Source organism: Chiloscyllium plagiosum, chromosome 7 (genome assembly GCF_004010195.1).
Source record: "Chiloscyllium plagiosum isolate BGI_BamShark_2017 chromosome 7, ASM401019v2, whole genome shotgun sequence".
Taxonomy (NCBI): Eukaryota; Metazoa; Chordata; class Chondrichthyes; order Orectolobiformes; family Hemiscylliidae; genus Chiloscyllium; species Chiloscyllium plagiosum.
In genome coordinates this window covers 49,897,901-49,916,108 of record NC_057716.1, presented here as the reverse complement: position 1 = coordinate 49,916,108, position 18,208 = coordinate 49,897,901, and the positions used below count along the sequence as shown (strand labels likewise).

Sequence of the window (18,208 nt, the reverse complement as noted above, 5' to 3'; positions counted from 1 at the left end):
AGAACCGGTGTGGGACAGCTCATAACACAGGAACAGATAAGTGCATAGTTTTTAATGTGTAGTGAGTAGAGGGGGTTCTTTCTTGATTATGTTTTATTGAGATCGGTCTCTTCATTAAATTTAAAAAATCTAAACCACAAGTACTAAGTTAGCCTGGAGCACTGTCTTTTTCTTAAAAAAAAGAGTAAAATGATGGTGCTATTTTTCTGGGTCTACAGATTGTGAAAGAGTGAGGATGGCCTTTAGTAGAGTGGAGTGATGTGCTTTTCCTGTCGGATGTGGAAGTTTAGTGAGAGTTTCCATGTTATTGATGATTGTGTCTGTAGACAGTGTCTTTGGTTGCAAATCCTATCAGATCACATGAATCAGATGAAGTGGCAGTTACAGGCAATGAGGAATTTACAAGAGCAAGGGGGTGCGATGAATGGCAGTTATTGGAAGGGAGAACAGCCACAGAAACACAATCAGGTAGATGGGCCAACTCCAGAAAAGACAGGAGAGGTAGGCAGAATTTCTCTGTAACTATCCCCTTTTCAAACAAGTATGCTGTTTTGGAAAATGTGGGGGGCGATGTACTCTCAGGGGAACGTAGCACAAACAACCAAGTTTCTATTATTGAGACAGGCTCTAATGTAATGAGGCATACGTCGAATTCCAAATGATCGATTTTAATAGGGGACTCTCTAGTCAGAGGTACAGACAGACGATTCTGTGGCCAGCAGTAAAAAAAAATCAAAGTGGTGTGTTGCCTCCATGGGGCTAGGATCAAGGATATCTTAGAGAGGGACCAGCAGGAGGTCATTGTATACATTGGAACTAACAAAAGAATCTTTATCCTTTTCCCCTTAAGGGAGAATATAGGAAGCTAGGTAGGAATTTTAAAAAGTCGCCGAGGGTGGTCATATCGGGATTACTCCTGGTGCTACGAGCTAGAGGGTAGGAATAGGAGGATAGAGCAGATGATTGCGTGGCTGAGGAGCCTGTGCAGAGGAGAAGGGTTCACATTTTTGGATCATTGCAATCTCTTCTGGGGTAGAAGTGACCTGCACAAGGAGGATGGATTGCACCAGAACTGGAAGGGGACCAAATGGGCCAATGGGCTGAGTGGCAGCAGATGGAGTTTAATTTAGATAAATGAGAGGAGTTAATTTCATTAAAAAAAACAAATGAGAGCAGAACTTATAAACTTAATGATAAGTTGGTGAGTGTTGCTTATACACTTAATGCTAATGGGGAATGTTACTGAACAAAGAGACCTTGGCGTGCAAGTTCATAGTTCCTTGAAACTGGAGTTGCAGGTAAATAGAACAGTGTAGAAGGCATTTTGTACACGTTCCGTTATTGGTCAGACCATGGAGTATAGGAGTTGGGAGGTTATGCTGTGGCTATACAGGACATTGGTTAGGCCACTTTTGGAATTCTGGTCCTATCGGAAAGATGTTGTGAAACTTGAAAGGGGTCAGTAAAGATTTACGAGGGTGTTGCCAGGGTTGGAGGATTTGAACCGTAGGGAGAGGCTGAATAGACTGGGGCTCTTTTCCCAGGAGTGTCAGAGGCGGATGGGTGACCTTATAGAGGTTTATAAAATCGTGAGGAGCATGGATAGGATAAATAAACAAGGTCTTTCCCCGGAGGTGGGGAGTCTCGAACTAGAGGATATAGGCTTAGGTGAGAGGGGAAGAATTTAAAAGGGACCTAAGCAGCAACTCTCTCATGCAGATGCTGGTGCATTTACAGAATGAGTTGCAAGAGGAAGTGGTGGAGCATTTAAAAGGCATGCGGATGAGTTTATGAATAGGAAGGGTTTAGAAGGTTACAGGCCAAGCACTGGCAAATGGGACTAGATTAGGTTAGGATATCTTGTTGGCAAGGACAACTTGGACCGAAGGGTCTTTTTCCATGCAGTACATCTCTGTGACTCTTAACATTCCCTGTAGAAACGCTTCTACCAATCAGTCCCAATAAATCAGAACTTACCTCTTATACAGCATCAAGGTTGTTTTCGTTTTACTTTCATATTTCTTGTAAGTGATCTTGATGCATGGAAGACAAAATACTTTGACAGAGCATGTTTTATTATCAGAGGAGAAAGTGAGGACTGAAGATCAGAGTTAGAGTGTGGTACTGGAAAAGCACAGCCAGTCAGCATCCCAGGAGCAGGAGAATCTACGTTTTGGGCATAAGCCCTTCATCAGGAATGAGGCTGGTTGGCCAAGGGGACAGAGATAAATGGGAGGTGAATGGGGCTGGAGGGGCAGGAAGGTAGCTGGGAATGCAATAAGTAGATGAAGGCGGGGGTGAAAGTGATAGGTTGAAGGGGAGGTTGGGGCAGATAGGTGGGAAGGAAGATGGACAGCTAGGACCGTTTAAGAGGGTGGTGACAAGTTGGAAGATTGGACTGGGATAAAGTGAGGGGAGGGGAAAAAAAAAGAAACTGGTGAAATCGGGGGGGGGGGGCGGGGAAGCGCAGGAAAATGTGGACGTACGTTTTGCAATTCTTGCGGTGGCAGGGGAAAGTGCAAGGAGGGGAGCGTGGGTTGATGGGGGCTGTGAACCTGACAAGGGAATCGTGGAGGGAATGGTCTCTCTGAAACGAAGAGGAGGTGGGGAGGGAAATACATCTCTGATGGTGGGGTCTGTTTGTACATGGCAGAGGATGATGCAGTGTATTCAGAGGCTGGTGGAGTGGAAGGTGAGGACGGGGTGGTTCTGTCCTTGTTACGATTGGAGGGGTGGGGTTCAAAAGAGCAGAAGTGCGGGAAGTGGAGATTTACTGGGAGGGCATCATTGACCACATGGGAGAGGAAATTGCGGTCTTTGTAGGTGGCCACCATTTGGGATGCTCTATGGTGCAACTGGTGCTCCTGGGAGCAGATGAAACAGAGGCGGAGGAATTGGAAATAGGGGATCACATTTTTACAGGAGGCAGGGTGGGAGGTGGTGTAGTCCAGGTAGCTGAGAGAGTCGGTGGGTTTGTAGTGAATGTCCATGTTGGGCCTGCTGACAGAAATGGAGATGGAAGGGTCCAGGAAGGGGAGGAAGGTGTCAGAGATGGTCCAGGTGAACATGAAGTTGGGGGTGGAAGGTGTTTGTGAAGTTGATGAACTGTTCAACCTCCTCATGGGAGCATGAGGTAGCGCTGATACAGTCATTGACGTACTGGAGGAAAGGATGGGGAATGGTGCCATGCATGCTGCGGAAGATGGACTGTTCCACGTACCTAGTGAAGAGGCAGGCATAACTAGGGCCCATGTGAATGCCCATGGCTAGCCCTTTGGTTTCCAGCATCTGCAGTCATTGGTCTGGTTGAAGGGTGAAAATAGAGTCTAGATTAGAGTAGTGCTGAAAAAGCACAGTTCAGGCAGCATCCGGAGTAGTAAAATCGACGTTTCGGGCAAATGCCTGTATTCCTGAAGGGCTTTTGCCCGAAACGTCGATTTTACTGCTCCTCGGATGCTGCCTGAACTGCTGTGCTTTTCCAGCACCACTCTAATCTAGACTCAGGTGGAAGGGGGAGGATTGGGAGGAGAAATTGTTGAGAGTGAGAACCAGTTCAGCCAGTCAATGAGTGTGCGTCAGTGGAAGAGTACTGATTGGGTCGGCGTGAAAAGAAACAGAGGGCTTGGAGGCTTTCATCATGGCGGATAGACGTGTACAGGTATTGGATGTCCATGGTGAAGATAAGGCGTTGGGGGCTGGGGAAGTGAAAATAATGGAGGTGGAGCCCCAAATATAGGTAGGGAAATCCTGGACTAAGGGGAACAGGATGGTGTCAAGGTACGCAGAGATAAGTTCAGCGGGGCAGGAGCAGGCTGAGAATGGGTGGACCAGGAGAGTCAGGTTTGTAAATTTTGGTTAAGAAGTAAAATCGGACAGTCCAGGGTTCCTGGACTATGATGGTGGAGGCTGTGGATGGGAGATCCCCAGAGGTGATGAGGTTGTGGATGGTCTGGGAGACAATGGTTTGGTGATGGGAAGTGAGGTAGTGGTTGAGGGGTAGTGGGAGGTGTCTGCGAGTCTGCACCTGGTTTTAGCAGTATAAAAAGGTCAGTGTGCCAAACTACCACAGTGTCCCCCCCCTTATGTACTGGTTTAACAGTGATGCTGGGGTTGGAAGGAGGGGGTGGAGGGCTGCACATTGTGAGGGTGAGAGTTGAAATGGGGGGGGGGGAAAGAGAGGTGAACAAGTTGAGGCAGTCAATGTCTAGTGGCAGTTGAAAATGAAGAGGTCAAGGGTGGGTAACAGACTAGCATGGGACATCCAAGTGGACGGGGTGTGTTGGAAGCACAAGGGATCCTCGGAGGGCAGATAGGAGACTTGATGGAAAAAGTAAACCCAGAGGCGGAGGGAGCTGAAGAAATGTTCAATGTCGCAACACATGTTGAACTAATTGATCCAGGAACAGTGGGATGAGGACTGATCGTTCACCCTCAGGTGAGAGGCAGTTCCGAGGACATGGTGAAAATACAGCAGGGCTGGGAGCTAGGACCTGGGAGTGGGGGGTGTGGAGACTGTCACTGGAGTGGGTGTTGTTATAGGATCTTGTGACGTCACCAACAGAAGTGTCATCGGTCATGGGGCAGAAGTGGGGCCTTCGGTGGTATCCACAAGGGCGGAAATGACAAACACGTGAAGTTAATATGTCGTCAGCTGAGTTCCAATTAGTGATGTCAGTGGGGGGCGGAAGTGATGGGATGCATGACTTTGGTGATGTTGTCACTGGTGTTCCGTTAAGTGATGTTACTGGGGGCAGAAGTGGCTGCAGCAGTGGAACCTGTCGGAGCAGGGTAGACTATGTGTTGGTTCCAGTGGCGGTGGATCTTGCAGTGGTCATGGAGGCAGTTGTCTTGGCAGCAGATTGTGGAAGCAGCATGGTTGGCAGTGGCTGTGGTCTATGCGGCAGCAGTGGGAGTGACATCAACGTTCACCGTGGCGGTGATGGCTGCTTGGCTAATAGTTTCCGAGCCGCTTGAGGCCTGCAGAAGTTTCTGCACTGGTCGAGGAATCCCAAGTACTAAGGTAGGTACTTGAGAATTTGTTGTACTTATGGTCTTTGATGTCAGACTTGTTGTAGAAAAAGCATTTGTTCAGAATTATTCATTCTAAGGATGAAGAACAGTAGAGGTCCTTTGCAGGTCTGGAACAGTGTGGCCCTGAGCCATGGCAGGTTTGACTGCAGGGAGAGTAGGTGGTGGCATATGGCTGCAAGTGAGGAGCAGAGAATCCAGAAGGAGAACCAGATGTTTTATCACCACTACAGTTGATGCTTCTCCTGGACCTCAGCTGCTGCCTGACCTGCTGTGCTTTTCCAGCACCACACTCTCGATTACCAAATTAAATGGTTGAAGTCTATGTGAAATGTGAGAAAAACTGAGTATACAAGATATCATGGGTAATTTGACAAGATACGTAATGATCCCAACTGACAGTAATGAGAGACAAGTCTGATCCTAGAGTGTGACCTGGCCTCAATTTTTCTTATCGCTTACACTTCTCTAAATGCATCCACTTCTCGGCCTCCTGCTCTCTTTGACTTGTAAAAATTAGAGAGCAAATATTCTGGAAATATCTTCCCTTGTGACTTTAGATAAAGGAACAGCAAGCAACATGATTTCTTGAAAATACCTTTATTTGAAATTCACCAGAACAAACTAGACAAGTCAGATCTAAGATCAATTTTCCTCCCCTTTAGAATCAATTTCCCAAACAAGAATGTATTTGAACCTACACCACAGATAGTTCATAACCTGACTAATGACCGAAAAACTGTTGACAGTTGTTTCTTCCACAAAACTTGCACGGGTAATGTTCCATCGCAGCCTTCCTCTTTAGCATTTTAATTCTTGAACTGCATGGAGACGCCTCTCCATGGAATGCAAAGAATTCCACATCAGCCTCATTCACTTCAAAGACCCATCCACCACACTCATACTCTCTTCCAATTTCTTCTATCAGGCAGATGCAGAAGCTTAACACATGTACTAACAGGTTCAAGAACATTTTCTTCCCTGCTGTTAGACAGGTGAATAGACTTCCCTCATTTCAAATGAAATGTTGATCTTGCTTTTGAGTATCTTGTATGCCTCCCTGTCTAAACACCTCATGATCTGTATGTCTCTGCATGTTATGATCTGCTTGTACTGCACACAAAAAAACTTCACTGTATTTATGTAACACCAATAAATCAAATGTCGCTTCTAACCTGACTTACCTGTTACCCTGAATGATGAAGTTCCACTATTATTGTTAGCAAATCAAGGAAAACCAACATAACAGGCTCACTACCAAAACAAATCAAAAAACTACTGGAACTCAAACAAAAACAAACTGCTAGAAAATCTCAGCAGGTCTGACAGCATCTGTGGAAAGATTGGGGAGTTAATGTTTCAGATCTGGATCATTGACCCTGGAGTTTTTCCAACAGTTTCTCTTGTTGTCACTAGCAACAGGACATTTCTGGTCCATGTTCAACACCAACTGCACAAAATCACAAACATGGAACACGAGACTTTATAATGGTTCCTCTATCTTTTCCTTCACAGTTTTAAAATGGCTGCTGTGCCTAGCCTGCTGCAGACTAGTAAGGTATTGTCTCATGAAGGAAAGCTTTGAGACAATAAGCTTCAGTAAGAATGCAAGCATCTTTCTTGCAAGAATATCACTAAGGAAAATCATAGGGTACAGTACAAGTTCCTCTACAATACTTCACCTATACAACAATCAAGTACAATACAGCAGAGAAGTATTTTAAAAGGTTGTCCATAGCAGTTCATCTACTAGTACAAGCAGAGAAATTTTAAAAACAAAGATTAAAAGCAAATCTTACTTCAGTACCTCAGCGAAGAACTGCTTTAAAAAATGCTAGTCTTCCATTGTAAGGCACAGACATAATAATGGCAATTCATTCAAGGGTGTAAGAACTCTTAGTTGTGGGCAAAGTTTTCTAAATAATAATCAGGGGTAAAAAAGTAACAGGGACTTAGACAGTTTTGAGTTAAATGAAGGCAGACCCTGTTTGACTAACTTAATTACTTTTTTGATGAAGTAACAGATGGTTGTTGAAGGGAAACTCAAGTTATGGAGTAAATTCAAGACAGATCAATAGATTTGTAGGAACTGATGACATCATGGGATTAGTGGAGAACATGAACAATTAGATGATCAGCCATAATCTAGAATGGCCAAAAAGACTCAAAAGGACTGGGTAGCCTATTCTTGGTCTTGTGTATTTAATGTTCTTCCGGAAGCAGAAATTTGTAACACAGTTTCTCCCAAGTGCTCTTTGCAACAACTTTCTCCCTTTTCCCTTTTCTTCCAGCAACTTATCCGCTTTGTAGCCTCACTGTCTTCCTCTCTACTATGCTATAATCTAAAAGGAACATATATTATTGCACCCATGTATAGAAGCAAGTCATCTATGCAGAATTGTTGCAGAGTAAAGTCCATCAACACAGCCACATCACACCCTGTAGACTTTAGCAATTGAAGATTCTGGAATCTGCATCCACTGGCTATTATTGCAAATGTAGAAATCAATTAGCTCCTAACATGCAAGTGGATGATTATTCCTTGAAATAATACTAGAGGTCTACCCTGCTGCAGAATACATATTCAACCTATATGAGGTTAAGGGAGTGTTCCAGTTGGAGTACTGAGCTCCCCAAGTGACAGTACAGGTATCAAGTTATCACATACTATTAGTATTATAATTTATAGTTCTGTCTGCTTTCAGCAGATGCTGAGCATTCACTAAAGCCCTCATCTTAATGGCATCTAGAGAAGCTCACACCAGAATCACGTGCACATGCTGCAGAGACTTATTTTGGAAGCAAAACAGCACTCCTAGTGCCAAACAAAATATCAATGAACTCAAATATTACAACCTTAGCTTTTCAAAAACAGACCGAAATATGTACCAGATTCCAACAAAACAATTAATTCTACTTTTTCTGGATATGATGCATAAATTTCACCAGAGAAAAATACCCAGACCTCAAGAATAAATATATTATAGGACAGCAGTATCCAAAACAGCTGCTACCAGGGCTTAAAATTATCTGGGACAAACTATAGTTGTCATGGAAGTATTTACATAACCTTCTATACTGGACACCAACACATCAGATTGGTTTGGATATGCTCCAAGTTCCCAGTTGTCATAGCATGCTTTATTTCAATGAAGTTTTGACAAAGGCTAAAAAGATGCTTACACTTTACATTAGAAGCATGCGAAATAGTTGATGATAATTATGTAGCAATATTTCACTAACATTGATATCTATAGAAAATTGTTATTGTATTCAGATTGTTGCTTCTGTGCACTGTTTTATATCAATTTTTACTGGTAGTTTTTGGCACATTGAATAATTATTGATTAGCGAACAGGTTTCTTGGAGTGAAATTGATAAAACAAAGAACTGCAGATGATGGAACATCAAACAAAGACAGAAATTGCTGGAGAAGGGTTCTGAAGGTGGTCACTGGACTTGAAACTTTACCTCTGCTTTCTCTCCAGAGATTGCCAGACCTGCTGAGCTTTTCCAGCAATTTCTGTTTTAGTGTGGTTAACACCGGTGCCCTAATTGCAGAGGGAGGGCCCCAAAGGAGAACAACACTCCTTAAGTTATAAATGCTGACATTTTGGCCTCAGTTTGAAAGAGGCCCAACACTGAGGATGTCAATGCACTTAAAGGACTCAAAGTTCACTTTTATCATTTACTAAATGCTCCAGCCGAGGCATCTTTATCTTCCAACCCCTGTAGTGATGTTTCTTTGGATACCTGATATTCTACATCTGTGAACAGCAGTTACTCAGGCAAATGAGTCAAGCTCATGGTGGAAGAAGAACAGAAAGGCAAATGTTCTAAACTGACATTCCTCTGGGAAGAGAAGGAAATCCAATCACAAGTCTACCATGGTAAAATCTTAGGTAAGGCTACAAGACATAAAAGTTGGAGGTGGCCATTTGGCCCTCTAAACCTGCTCTACCATTCAACGGAGATTATGGCTGATCATTTACCTTAACTACACCTTTTTCCCCATTTCCCTCAATATCCAAAAATATTTTTGCATTAAAAAAAAGCACACTACAAAGTTAACCAATACCATATAACAAGAGCCACTGCACTTCAAAATGCTTCAGTGAATTTCTTTTTGAAGTTTTTCAACTTGATGTAGAGCAATATAAATGCAGTTGCAATAAATAAATTCTAAGTTCGAAAATTGTTACACATTGCTGATTGTAGGACAAACAAAACTTCAGCATTATTCACTTCAATAATTCTAATGAAAGAATGCAATATACAAATTCTTCGTACCTCTTCAAATACATCCAGTCCTGCACCACCACATTGTCCAGATTCCAATGCCCGAAGTAATGCTTCCTCATCAATAATACCTCCTCGAGCACAATTAATAACTTTGACTCCCTTTTTACATTTGGCAAAGGTTTCATCATTCAACAAACCTAAATATTACAATATAAAAATTATAAAAAGGATACTGCAAGATAATTAGGTATTTTAAATCATACTTGAAGTGTGCGCTTCCAAATTATTGATTTATACTAAATTAGATCATTTAGATTAATTCAGAAGCTCTCTCAAAACAATACAACTTAATTCACCAAAGTTTATCCAGTGAGTGACTGTACCAGATATACTAAGATAATCTTGGAGATTAGCTGAATAAATTTATATCAGCTGAATTGATGTTGGGACATCAGTTGGCCTGAAATCTCCTGGGTTAAGGGAGGAAAATTCAGCCCTGATGGCTGGTCTGGATTACCAGCCATGCTGAACGTGGAAGAATGGATAAGGAGATGACAGATCTGGCTGTCCACAGTCAACTGACATTCATTGTTGAAGTTGTCCCACAAATTAAATATTTGGAGTTGCCCATGTAACAATACCCAAAACAATTTAGTGTCTCTAAGACAGGAAACTGACATGGTAGAGCTCAAAGAAATACTATTTATGTCATGCTATTTAAACATTGCTAAAATGCGAAGCAAAATGGAAAATGTCTGTTGCATAACTAAGCAGACAAGATATTTTACATTACTAAATGATGTAAGTATACATGTACATTGACAACCACACCCAAGATATTATTAGACACGACAGGCGAATTGACGAAGAGGAGAACTGTAAGAAACAATGAAAAGCTATAAATTGCATGTCTTTTGGCTCCCATTTTCAATTTCATATACAAATTAGCAATTACTTAAAATGTTTTGGTATACATAACTGGGAAATTAGGAGAAAGTAAGGACTGCAGATACTGAATATCAGTCAAAAAGTGTGGCATTGGAAAAGCACAGCAAATCAGGCAGCATCCTGCCTGGGCAATTATGATGACAACATGAAATTTTAAAAAAAAGTGGTGAAACTCAGGTCTGGCAGCTTGTGGAGTGAGAAACAGTTAATATTTTCAGTCCATACAGCTCTTCTGAACCGACTGGGAATTGATGATTGCATGCTATTGACAAAGGTGGAGGAGAAGCAAATAGAACAGATGGTGAGGGTGCCCAAAGCACATGCTAACAGTAGTAGAGATATAGATGCAGAACAGCTGTTAATTACAGATATGAACAATAGAAAATAGGTAGCCCTAAAACATTTAATCTATTTGCTGCACTCTTCTCTACATTGGCATGATTACACATAGCTGAGTTATATTTTGCAGAATATCCATTCTTGTTCATAATAATTACCTTCCAATCGCTTGCTACTTCAATACACCACCTTGCTCTGCCACTAATGTTTCTGTCCTAGACCTGCTGCAGTTCTCCAGTGAAGCCTAATGCAAGCTGGAGGTACAGCAACTCATCTTATGCTTAGATATTGTATAGTTTTCAGGAATCAACATTTGAATGTAACAACTTCAGACATATGAACACTTTCCTCCAATTTGATTACAACTCTTCTCAACTCCACTCCTCCCAAACCGCCAACATCCCCATCCAGTGAATTATTTGCACAGCTATCTTCTACTATTGCACGACCACAAGATGATCTCAAGATGAGAATTTTAAGAGCGTCATCACTTAACTAAGTGGCCAATGTTATGTCAGTGAACATAAGGGTGATGTGTACAAAGGATGAGAGATCGAACCTTCCTATTCAGCTAATGAAAATTTAAATTATTTCAGTTTCTTAGAGAAACGTTTACATCCACTGAATTGTTAAGTTTCAGTATGACATGTTTGAACAAAGGTCTGAACTGGTTGAATACCTCCTTTGTGACCCTCCAGTAAACATCTGCAGTTTATGCCCCTATAGTCTATACGTACGTATTGCAATCCCGACCCCATCTGTATCTACATACTTGAGGATTTTAATAGTCCATCATCCATAAACTTCACTTCTCACAACACATTCCCATTTACATTCTTTGTCACATGAGGTTCTGCTCAACCATCACTCATGTTCGTGACATTAAGTCAAAGAGCTGTACAGCACAGAAACAGACCCTTCAGTCCAATTCATCCATGCCAACCAGATATCCTAAAATTAATCTAGTCCCATTTGCCACCATTTGGCCCATATCCTGCTCAACCGTTCCTATTCATATACCTATCCAGATGCCTTTTAAAAGTAGCAATTGTACCAGCCTCCACTGCTTCGTCTGACAACTCATTCCATATATGCACTATCCTCTGCATGTTAAAGTTGCCCCTTAGGTCTTTTTTAATTCTTTCCCCCCCCCCTCACTTTAAACCTATGCCCTCTAGTTCTGGACTCCCCACCCCAGGGAAAAAGACTATTTATCCTATCCATGCCCCTCATGATTTTATACACCTATCAGTCACCCCTCAGTCTCCGACACTCAGGGAAAAATATCCCCAACCTATTCAGCCTCTCTATAGCTCAAACCCTCCAACCCTGGCAACATCCTTGTAAATCTTTTATAAGCTTTCAAGTTTCACAACATTTTTCTTAATAGCAGGGAGACCAGAATTGCACACAGTATTCCAATTATGGCCTCACCAAGTTGCAGCTGTACAGGACAATGATCTCCCAACTCTTATTTTCAACGCACTGACTAATAAAGACAAGTGTACCAAACATCATCTTCACTACCCTATCTACCTGGGACTCTACTTCCAAGGAACTATGAACCTGCACTCCAAAAGTTTCATTGTTCAGCAACACTCCCTTGGATCTTACCATTTAGTGTACAAGTCTTGCTCTGATTTGCTTTTCCAAAATGCAGCACCTCACGTTTATCTCAATTAAACTCCATCTGCCACTCAGCACATTGGCCCATCTCATCAAGGTCCTGTTGAATGGAGGTAACCTTCTTCATTATCATTTACATCCAATTTTGGGATCATCTACAAACTAACCATACCACCTATGTTAACATCCAAAGCTCTTTAGCCTTTATTTCTCACTCCAGCTCGCCCTTCAGAAAGCAACTGTGAGCTGTCTTTTTGAACCTCTACAATTCCTTCAGTGTAAGCAAGCACACAATACTTTTAGGGACAGAGTTCCAGGATTGTAACCCAGCTATATTGGAGGAACAGCAATATATTTCCACCAGATGGTGTGTGGCTTGAAGAGGAATGTACATGTTCTTCCACCCTTGTCCTTCTAGATGGTAGTGGCTGTGGTTTGGAAAATGCTGTCTAAAACAGCTTTGGTGAATTTCTACAGTGCATCTTAGAAATCAGAAGCAGGAGTTGACCAAACATTCAAGCCTTCTCTGCCATATTCCAAATTTCTCTTCTTACCCCTTGATACCTCTAAAAGTTTATCCAACTCCTGCTTGAATACATTTAGTGACTTGGTCCCGAGAGCTTTCTCGTACAAAGAATTCCACAGGTACACTCCACTTTGAGTGCACCCCATATCCTGTGACTATGTTCCTGGTGAAAACCAAATGCATCACATCCACGGGTTCTCCCTTATCTATTCTACTAGTTACATTCAAAAATGTGAATAAACTTGTTAAGCATGATTTTCCTTTTCTCAACTCAGGCTGGCTTTGTCAAATTCTGTTAATGCTTCGCAAATGTTCTGTCATCATGTCTTTTATAATACTCATTTTCTATACTCTTGTAGATGCTAAACACTGTTGCTACTGAGATTTGATTGTCAACCAAAATCAACACTTGTCAAATTTGTTTCCAATCAAGCAGGCTGCTTTGTGTTGGATTGAGTGTTATTGGTATTGCACTCATCCAAACAAATGGGAAGCATTCCAGCACACATCTCATTCTTGTCTTGTCGGTAGACAACAGGCTTTGGGGAGTCAGGTGCATTACCTGTTACAGGATACCTCGCCTGTCACCTGCTCGTGGCCACAGTATTTACGTGGTTAGTCCAGTTCAGTTTCTGGTCAATGATAACCCCAAGGATGTTGAACTGAGTTGCAGATATGGTGAAGGGAATGCTATTGAATGTCAAAGGACATTGGTTAGATTCTATTTTGTTGAAGATGGTCAGTACTCGGTACTGGTTTGGTGTGAATGGTACTCTCCTAGTTAGCCCAAAACTACATATTGTCCAGGACTTGCTGCATTTGGACATGGACTGCTTCCTGCGAGAGTCAGAATTAGCACCGAACAGTGTGCAGTGAGGGAAGGTCATTGATGAAGTAGCTGAAGATGGTTGGGCCTAGGACATTATCTGAAAAATTCAGGACTTTGGGGTGCATTGGTAGCATCCCCTACCTCTGAACCAGAAGGCCCAGGTTCAAGTCCCACCTGCTCCAGATGTCTCGTAACATCCTTGAGCAGGTTGATTGGAAAATATCTACCCTGAGGAACTCCTTCAGAGATGACTGATCTACAACTACAACAACCTTCATTTGTGTTAAGTATGATTCTAACCAGAGACTTGCCCACATTCCCATTCTCACGTCCCCCAGATCAAACACGGCCTCGATGCCAATTGCATTATTCAACTCCCACAGTACTCCACTGAAGTCATCGCCTAGACTGCAAGCTGAAATCCATAGAGGAATAAACATGAATGTTCAGAAGGGAAGGCTACTAGCTGACCCACAATGATTCTTAGAATACAATTAATTCCATAATAAACTGAAAATTAATTTGAGGGGAAACCTTAATCCCAAGATCTTGTCAAACAAACACGCTGCTCAGATGTAGATGAGAATATGAAATTTGAAACATAAGTAGATTAGTCATGATCTTATTGAGCTACAGGGAGAGGCTGAATAGGCTGGGGCTGTTTTCCTTGGAGCTTTGGAGGCTGAAGGTGACCTTATAGAAGGTTTATAAAATCATGAGGGGCATGGATAGGGTAAATAGACAAGGTTGTTTCCTTGAGGTGCAGAGTCCAGAACTAGAGGGCATAGGTTTAGGGTGAGGAGGAGAAAGATTTAAAGGGACCAGAGGGGAAACATTGCTCACGCAAAAGGTGGTAAGCGTATGTAATGAGCTGCCAGAGGAAGTGGAAGAGGCTGGTACAATTATAACATTTAAAAAGATGTCTGGATAGATATATGTATAGGAAGGGTTGAGGGGAATTTGGGCCAAATGTTGACAAATGGGATTAGATTAATTTAGAATATCTGGTCGTTATGGATGAGTTGAACCAAAGGGTCTGCTTCCATGTTTTGCATCTCTGACTCAGTGCAACGGGCTCCAGGGGCTAAACTAATTCTGCTCCTATTTCATACATTCGCCATTGATTACAGTCATACCTAGCACAAAGGAAGATGGTTATGGTTGACTCAAGATATTTACAACACTGGAGGTGACCGTAAGGCCCACTGTATCCATGCCAGTCAACAAACACAAGTAATCTAATGTTATTTATTTTCCAGCTCTTGGCTGAAAGCCCTGTAAGTTATGACAACACAAATTAATATGTAAATACCACTTAAATGCTTTGAGTGTTTCTGACTAATGCACTCTTTCAGGCAGTAAGTTGCAGACTTCCACCCCTCTCCTCTTAGCATTCTAGCTCTTACCTTAAATCTATCCCCTGCTGGTTAATGACGCTTTACCCTCGCCAACTTCACTGCTCCAAGAAAAACATTCATTGCTTAGACCCTCTAGTGTAGCAGAATTGTGGTACATCTGCAGTGCAGCCTCTAATTACAATTTCCTATAAAAGGTGTCCAGAACTGTACTCTAGTTGTGGGCCAACCAACATTACCTCCTGCAGTTCTATTTTGAAAACAAGTATCCCATATGTTTTCTTAAATACCCTATCTACCTGCCATGCTACCATCAAGGATTGTGGATAGGCACACCAAGGAACCTTTGAAATTTAGTTCTTTCTGAAGAACTGAAAGCAACATGGTCATTCTAAAAGATGAGACACTCAACAAACAATCCAGGTTTTTTCAATATATAATTTCAGATCAATTGCATCACATTGCAAACTTTCATTATAAATTCTGTATCTTACGATCTTATACTCCACAACCGCCTGAAGGAGCAGCATTTCGAAAGCTAGTGTTTCCAAATAAACCTGTTGGACTATAACCAGGTGTTGAGTTTTTTTTAAATAAAACTTTGTACACCCCAGTCCACACCTCCAAATCATGACTTCTAGGATCCTAGCATTCATTGTGTAATCCCTTTCTCTGTTAGCCCTCCCCAAGCATTTTACCTCACACTTTTGGGTTGAGTTTCATTTGCTACTGCTCTGTCCACCTGACATTCTGCAGGTTACAGCAATCCTCCTCACTATTTACAACCCTACCAACTTTTGTCATCCACAAACTTCTCAAAAATACACCTCCCACAGCTAAGTCCAAATCATTAATGTAGACTGCAATCAGTTCAGGCCCCAGCACAAAGCCCTGCACAGCCATCCTGAAAACAGATTCACAAAAACATCACACGGTTTCCTGCCTTTCCACCAGGATCCTATTGGCTCTTACATTCTTGATTAACCTATAATGAGGGACCTCCCCAAAAGGTCTTGCTGACGTCCATGTAGACTATATTAAATGCATTACTCACAACTACAGTCTTGGTTACCGCCTCAAAGAATATGACCAAATTTGGCAAACACTACCTTCCCTTTATTAATTTGCATCTCTCCAAGTACAGATATATTCTGTCTCTCAGAATTCTAATGATTGTCCAATCATTGAGGTTAGTTGGGCAGGCCTGAAATTTCCTGGTCTATCCCTTCCTTCTTATTTAATAATGGGACAATGTTAGCAGTTCAGTCCTGTAGAGCTCAAGCTCCTCATCAATGGCCAGGCAGGCTCTGATATCTCCTCTCATGCCTCTGTCAACAGCCTGAGATCACCTTGTCCTGGTCCAGTTCAATACTTATCTGGTTTTTGGGTACTTAATCATCTCAGTCCCAGAATATCAATGATAGAAATTCCTCAGGGTAGTGTTCTGGGTTCACTTATCTTTAACTCTCTCATCAATTCCTTCTCTCCATCATAAAGTTAGAAGGGAGGATATTCACAATTGACAGCACAAGCATTCAGCACTTACTTGGATAATGAAGCTGACAAGACACTGGTCACCAACCATCCACAAGAGACAATTTAATAATTGCTCCTTCTTCAACAGCATGCCTACTCTCAACATCATTGGACATTACCATCAACTACACATAAATACTGTGGCTACAAGAGCAGATCAGAGGCTTGGAATTCTGTGACAGCTTGCTTCTTGATTCCCTACTGCTTATGCACCATCCATAAGTCAGCAGTGATAAAATACACACTTAAGTTGCCTGGATGGATGCAGCACCAACACCACTAGAAGCTTGACACCATCCAGGACAAAGAAGCATATTTGACTGATGCCCTATCTACCCTCTTCTACATTCACCCCCTTCATTACCACTCCACAGTTGTAGCAGTGTGTACCATCAACAAATTGCACTGCAATAACTCATCAAGGCTTCTCCAACAGCAACTTCCAAACCCAACTATCAGGAAGTACAAAGGTAGCAGATGCTTGGATATACCACCAGCTGCATGTTCCCTCCAAGCCATACACCACCCTAACTTCTTGCCATACTGCCATTTCTCATGGAACCCCATCCCTAACAGCACAGAGTTTACTTAAACTAAATGGAGTGCAGCAGTTCAAAAAAGCAACTCGCCATCACTTTCTCCAGGCAATAAATCCAGGCTTTGTTAGTGCCAACCATATCAGATGAATGAGAAAAAATAATGACCAATGTCTTCCTAGTCTTCGAGCTCTTGCTGTCACAATTATGCCTTATTTATATTTATAAATGCTAATATGATCAGTGCAGTTTTAAATTTATTAATTTTCTAAATTACAGATGCACAGCTATGAACAAACTTCTCTCATTCTATATTGTGACTATAGTAAAACTGGAATTTAGCACAATAATTCATTGATAGCTTTGGATTTCAAAATTAGTCCTTCCTTCATTACAATCTAACACTAGGCTTTTGTCAAATTTTATCAACTCTACTCGGATTTATCTTTTTCTTTATTGATTTCAAATGTGAAAAAAAACTGTACAATGGACATTGGTAAAGAAACTAGAATTAACAAGCTACAAGTTGAATAATCAGAACAAAAAAAAATATAGCAATACATATCATGGTCTAAAATTTAGACAAGATGATTAATATTTTGGCAACAGTGCCTTCACAGAACTGTTAATCTGCCTTATACTCATTGAAGATGTTGACTGAATTTCTATGCACATCATATTCAAAAACTTACTTATTTCTTTTCAGTTTTTCTCTTGCACTTTGAATCTTTAAATCACTTTAAATCTAATCTTTCAGTAAGATTAGGGAGGGTGGTTAAAAAAGAGGAAGGGGTGTGGCGTTGCTAATTAGAAATGGTATAATGGCTGCAGAAAGGCAGTTGGAGGGGGATCTGTTTTTGGAGGTAGTATGGGCTGAAGTCAGAAATAGGAAAGGAGCAGTCACCTTGTTGGGTGTTTACTAATAGGCCCCCCATTAGCAGCAGAGATGTGGAGAAACAAATTGGGAAACAGATTTTGGAAAGGTGCAGAAGCCACAGGGTAGTAGTCATGGGCGATTTCAACTTCCCAAATATTGATTGGAAGCTCTTTAGATCAAGTAGATTGGACAGGGCGGTGTTTGTGCAGTGTGTCCAGGAAGCTTTTCTAACACAGTATGTAGATTGTCCGACCAGAGGGGAGGCCATATTGGATTTGATACTTGGTAACGAACCGGGATAAGTGATGGGCTTGTTAGTGGGTGGGCATTTTGGTGATGGTGACCACAACTCTGTGACTTTCACCT

General features: G+C 41.8%; 2 protein-coding genes across 5 annotated transcripts in view; one reads left to right on the top strand and one right to left on the bottom strand.

Moving 5' to 3' along the window:
- The window catches only part of cfap210 (cilia and flagella associated protein 210), a 190,190-nt gene that overhangs the window by 65,645 nt on the left and 106,337 nt on the right, over positions 1-18,208 (top strand). The window lies entirely within an intron of this gene.
- phgdh (phosphoglycerate dehydrogenase) overlaps positions 1-18,208 on the bottom strand; it is a 56,060-nt gene that overhangs the window by 16,622 nt on the left and 21,230 nt on the right. For all 4 annotated transcript variants that reach the window (XM_043693686.1, XM_043693689.1, XM_043693688.1 and 1 more), the window contains exon 8: positions 9,319-9,467. In XM_043693686.1, the coding sequence (XP_043549621.1) occupies positions 9,319-9,467 (149 nt within the window). The remainder of the gene's footprint in view (positions 1-9,318; positions 9,468-18,208) is intronic.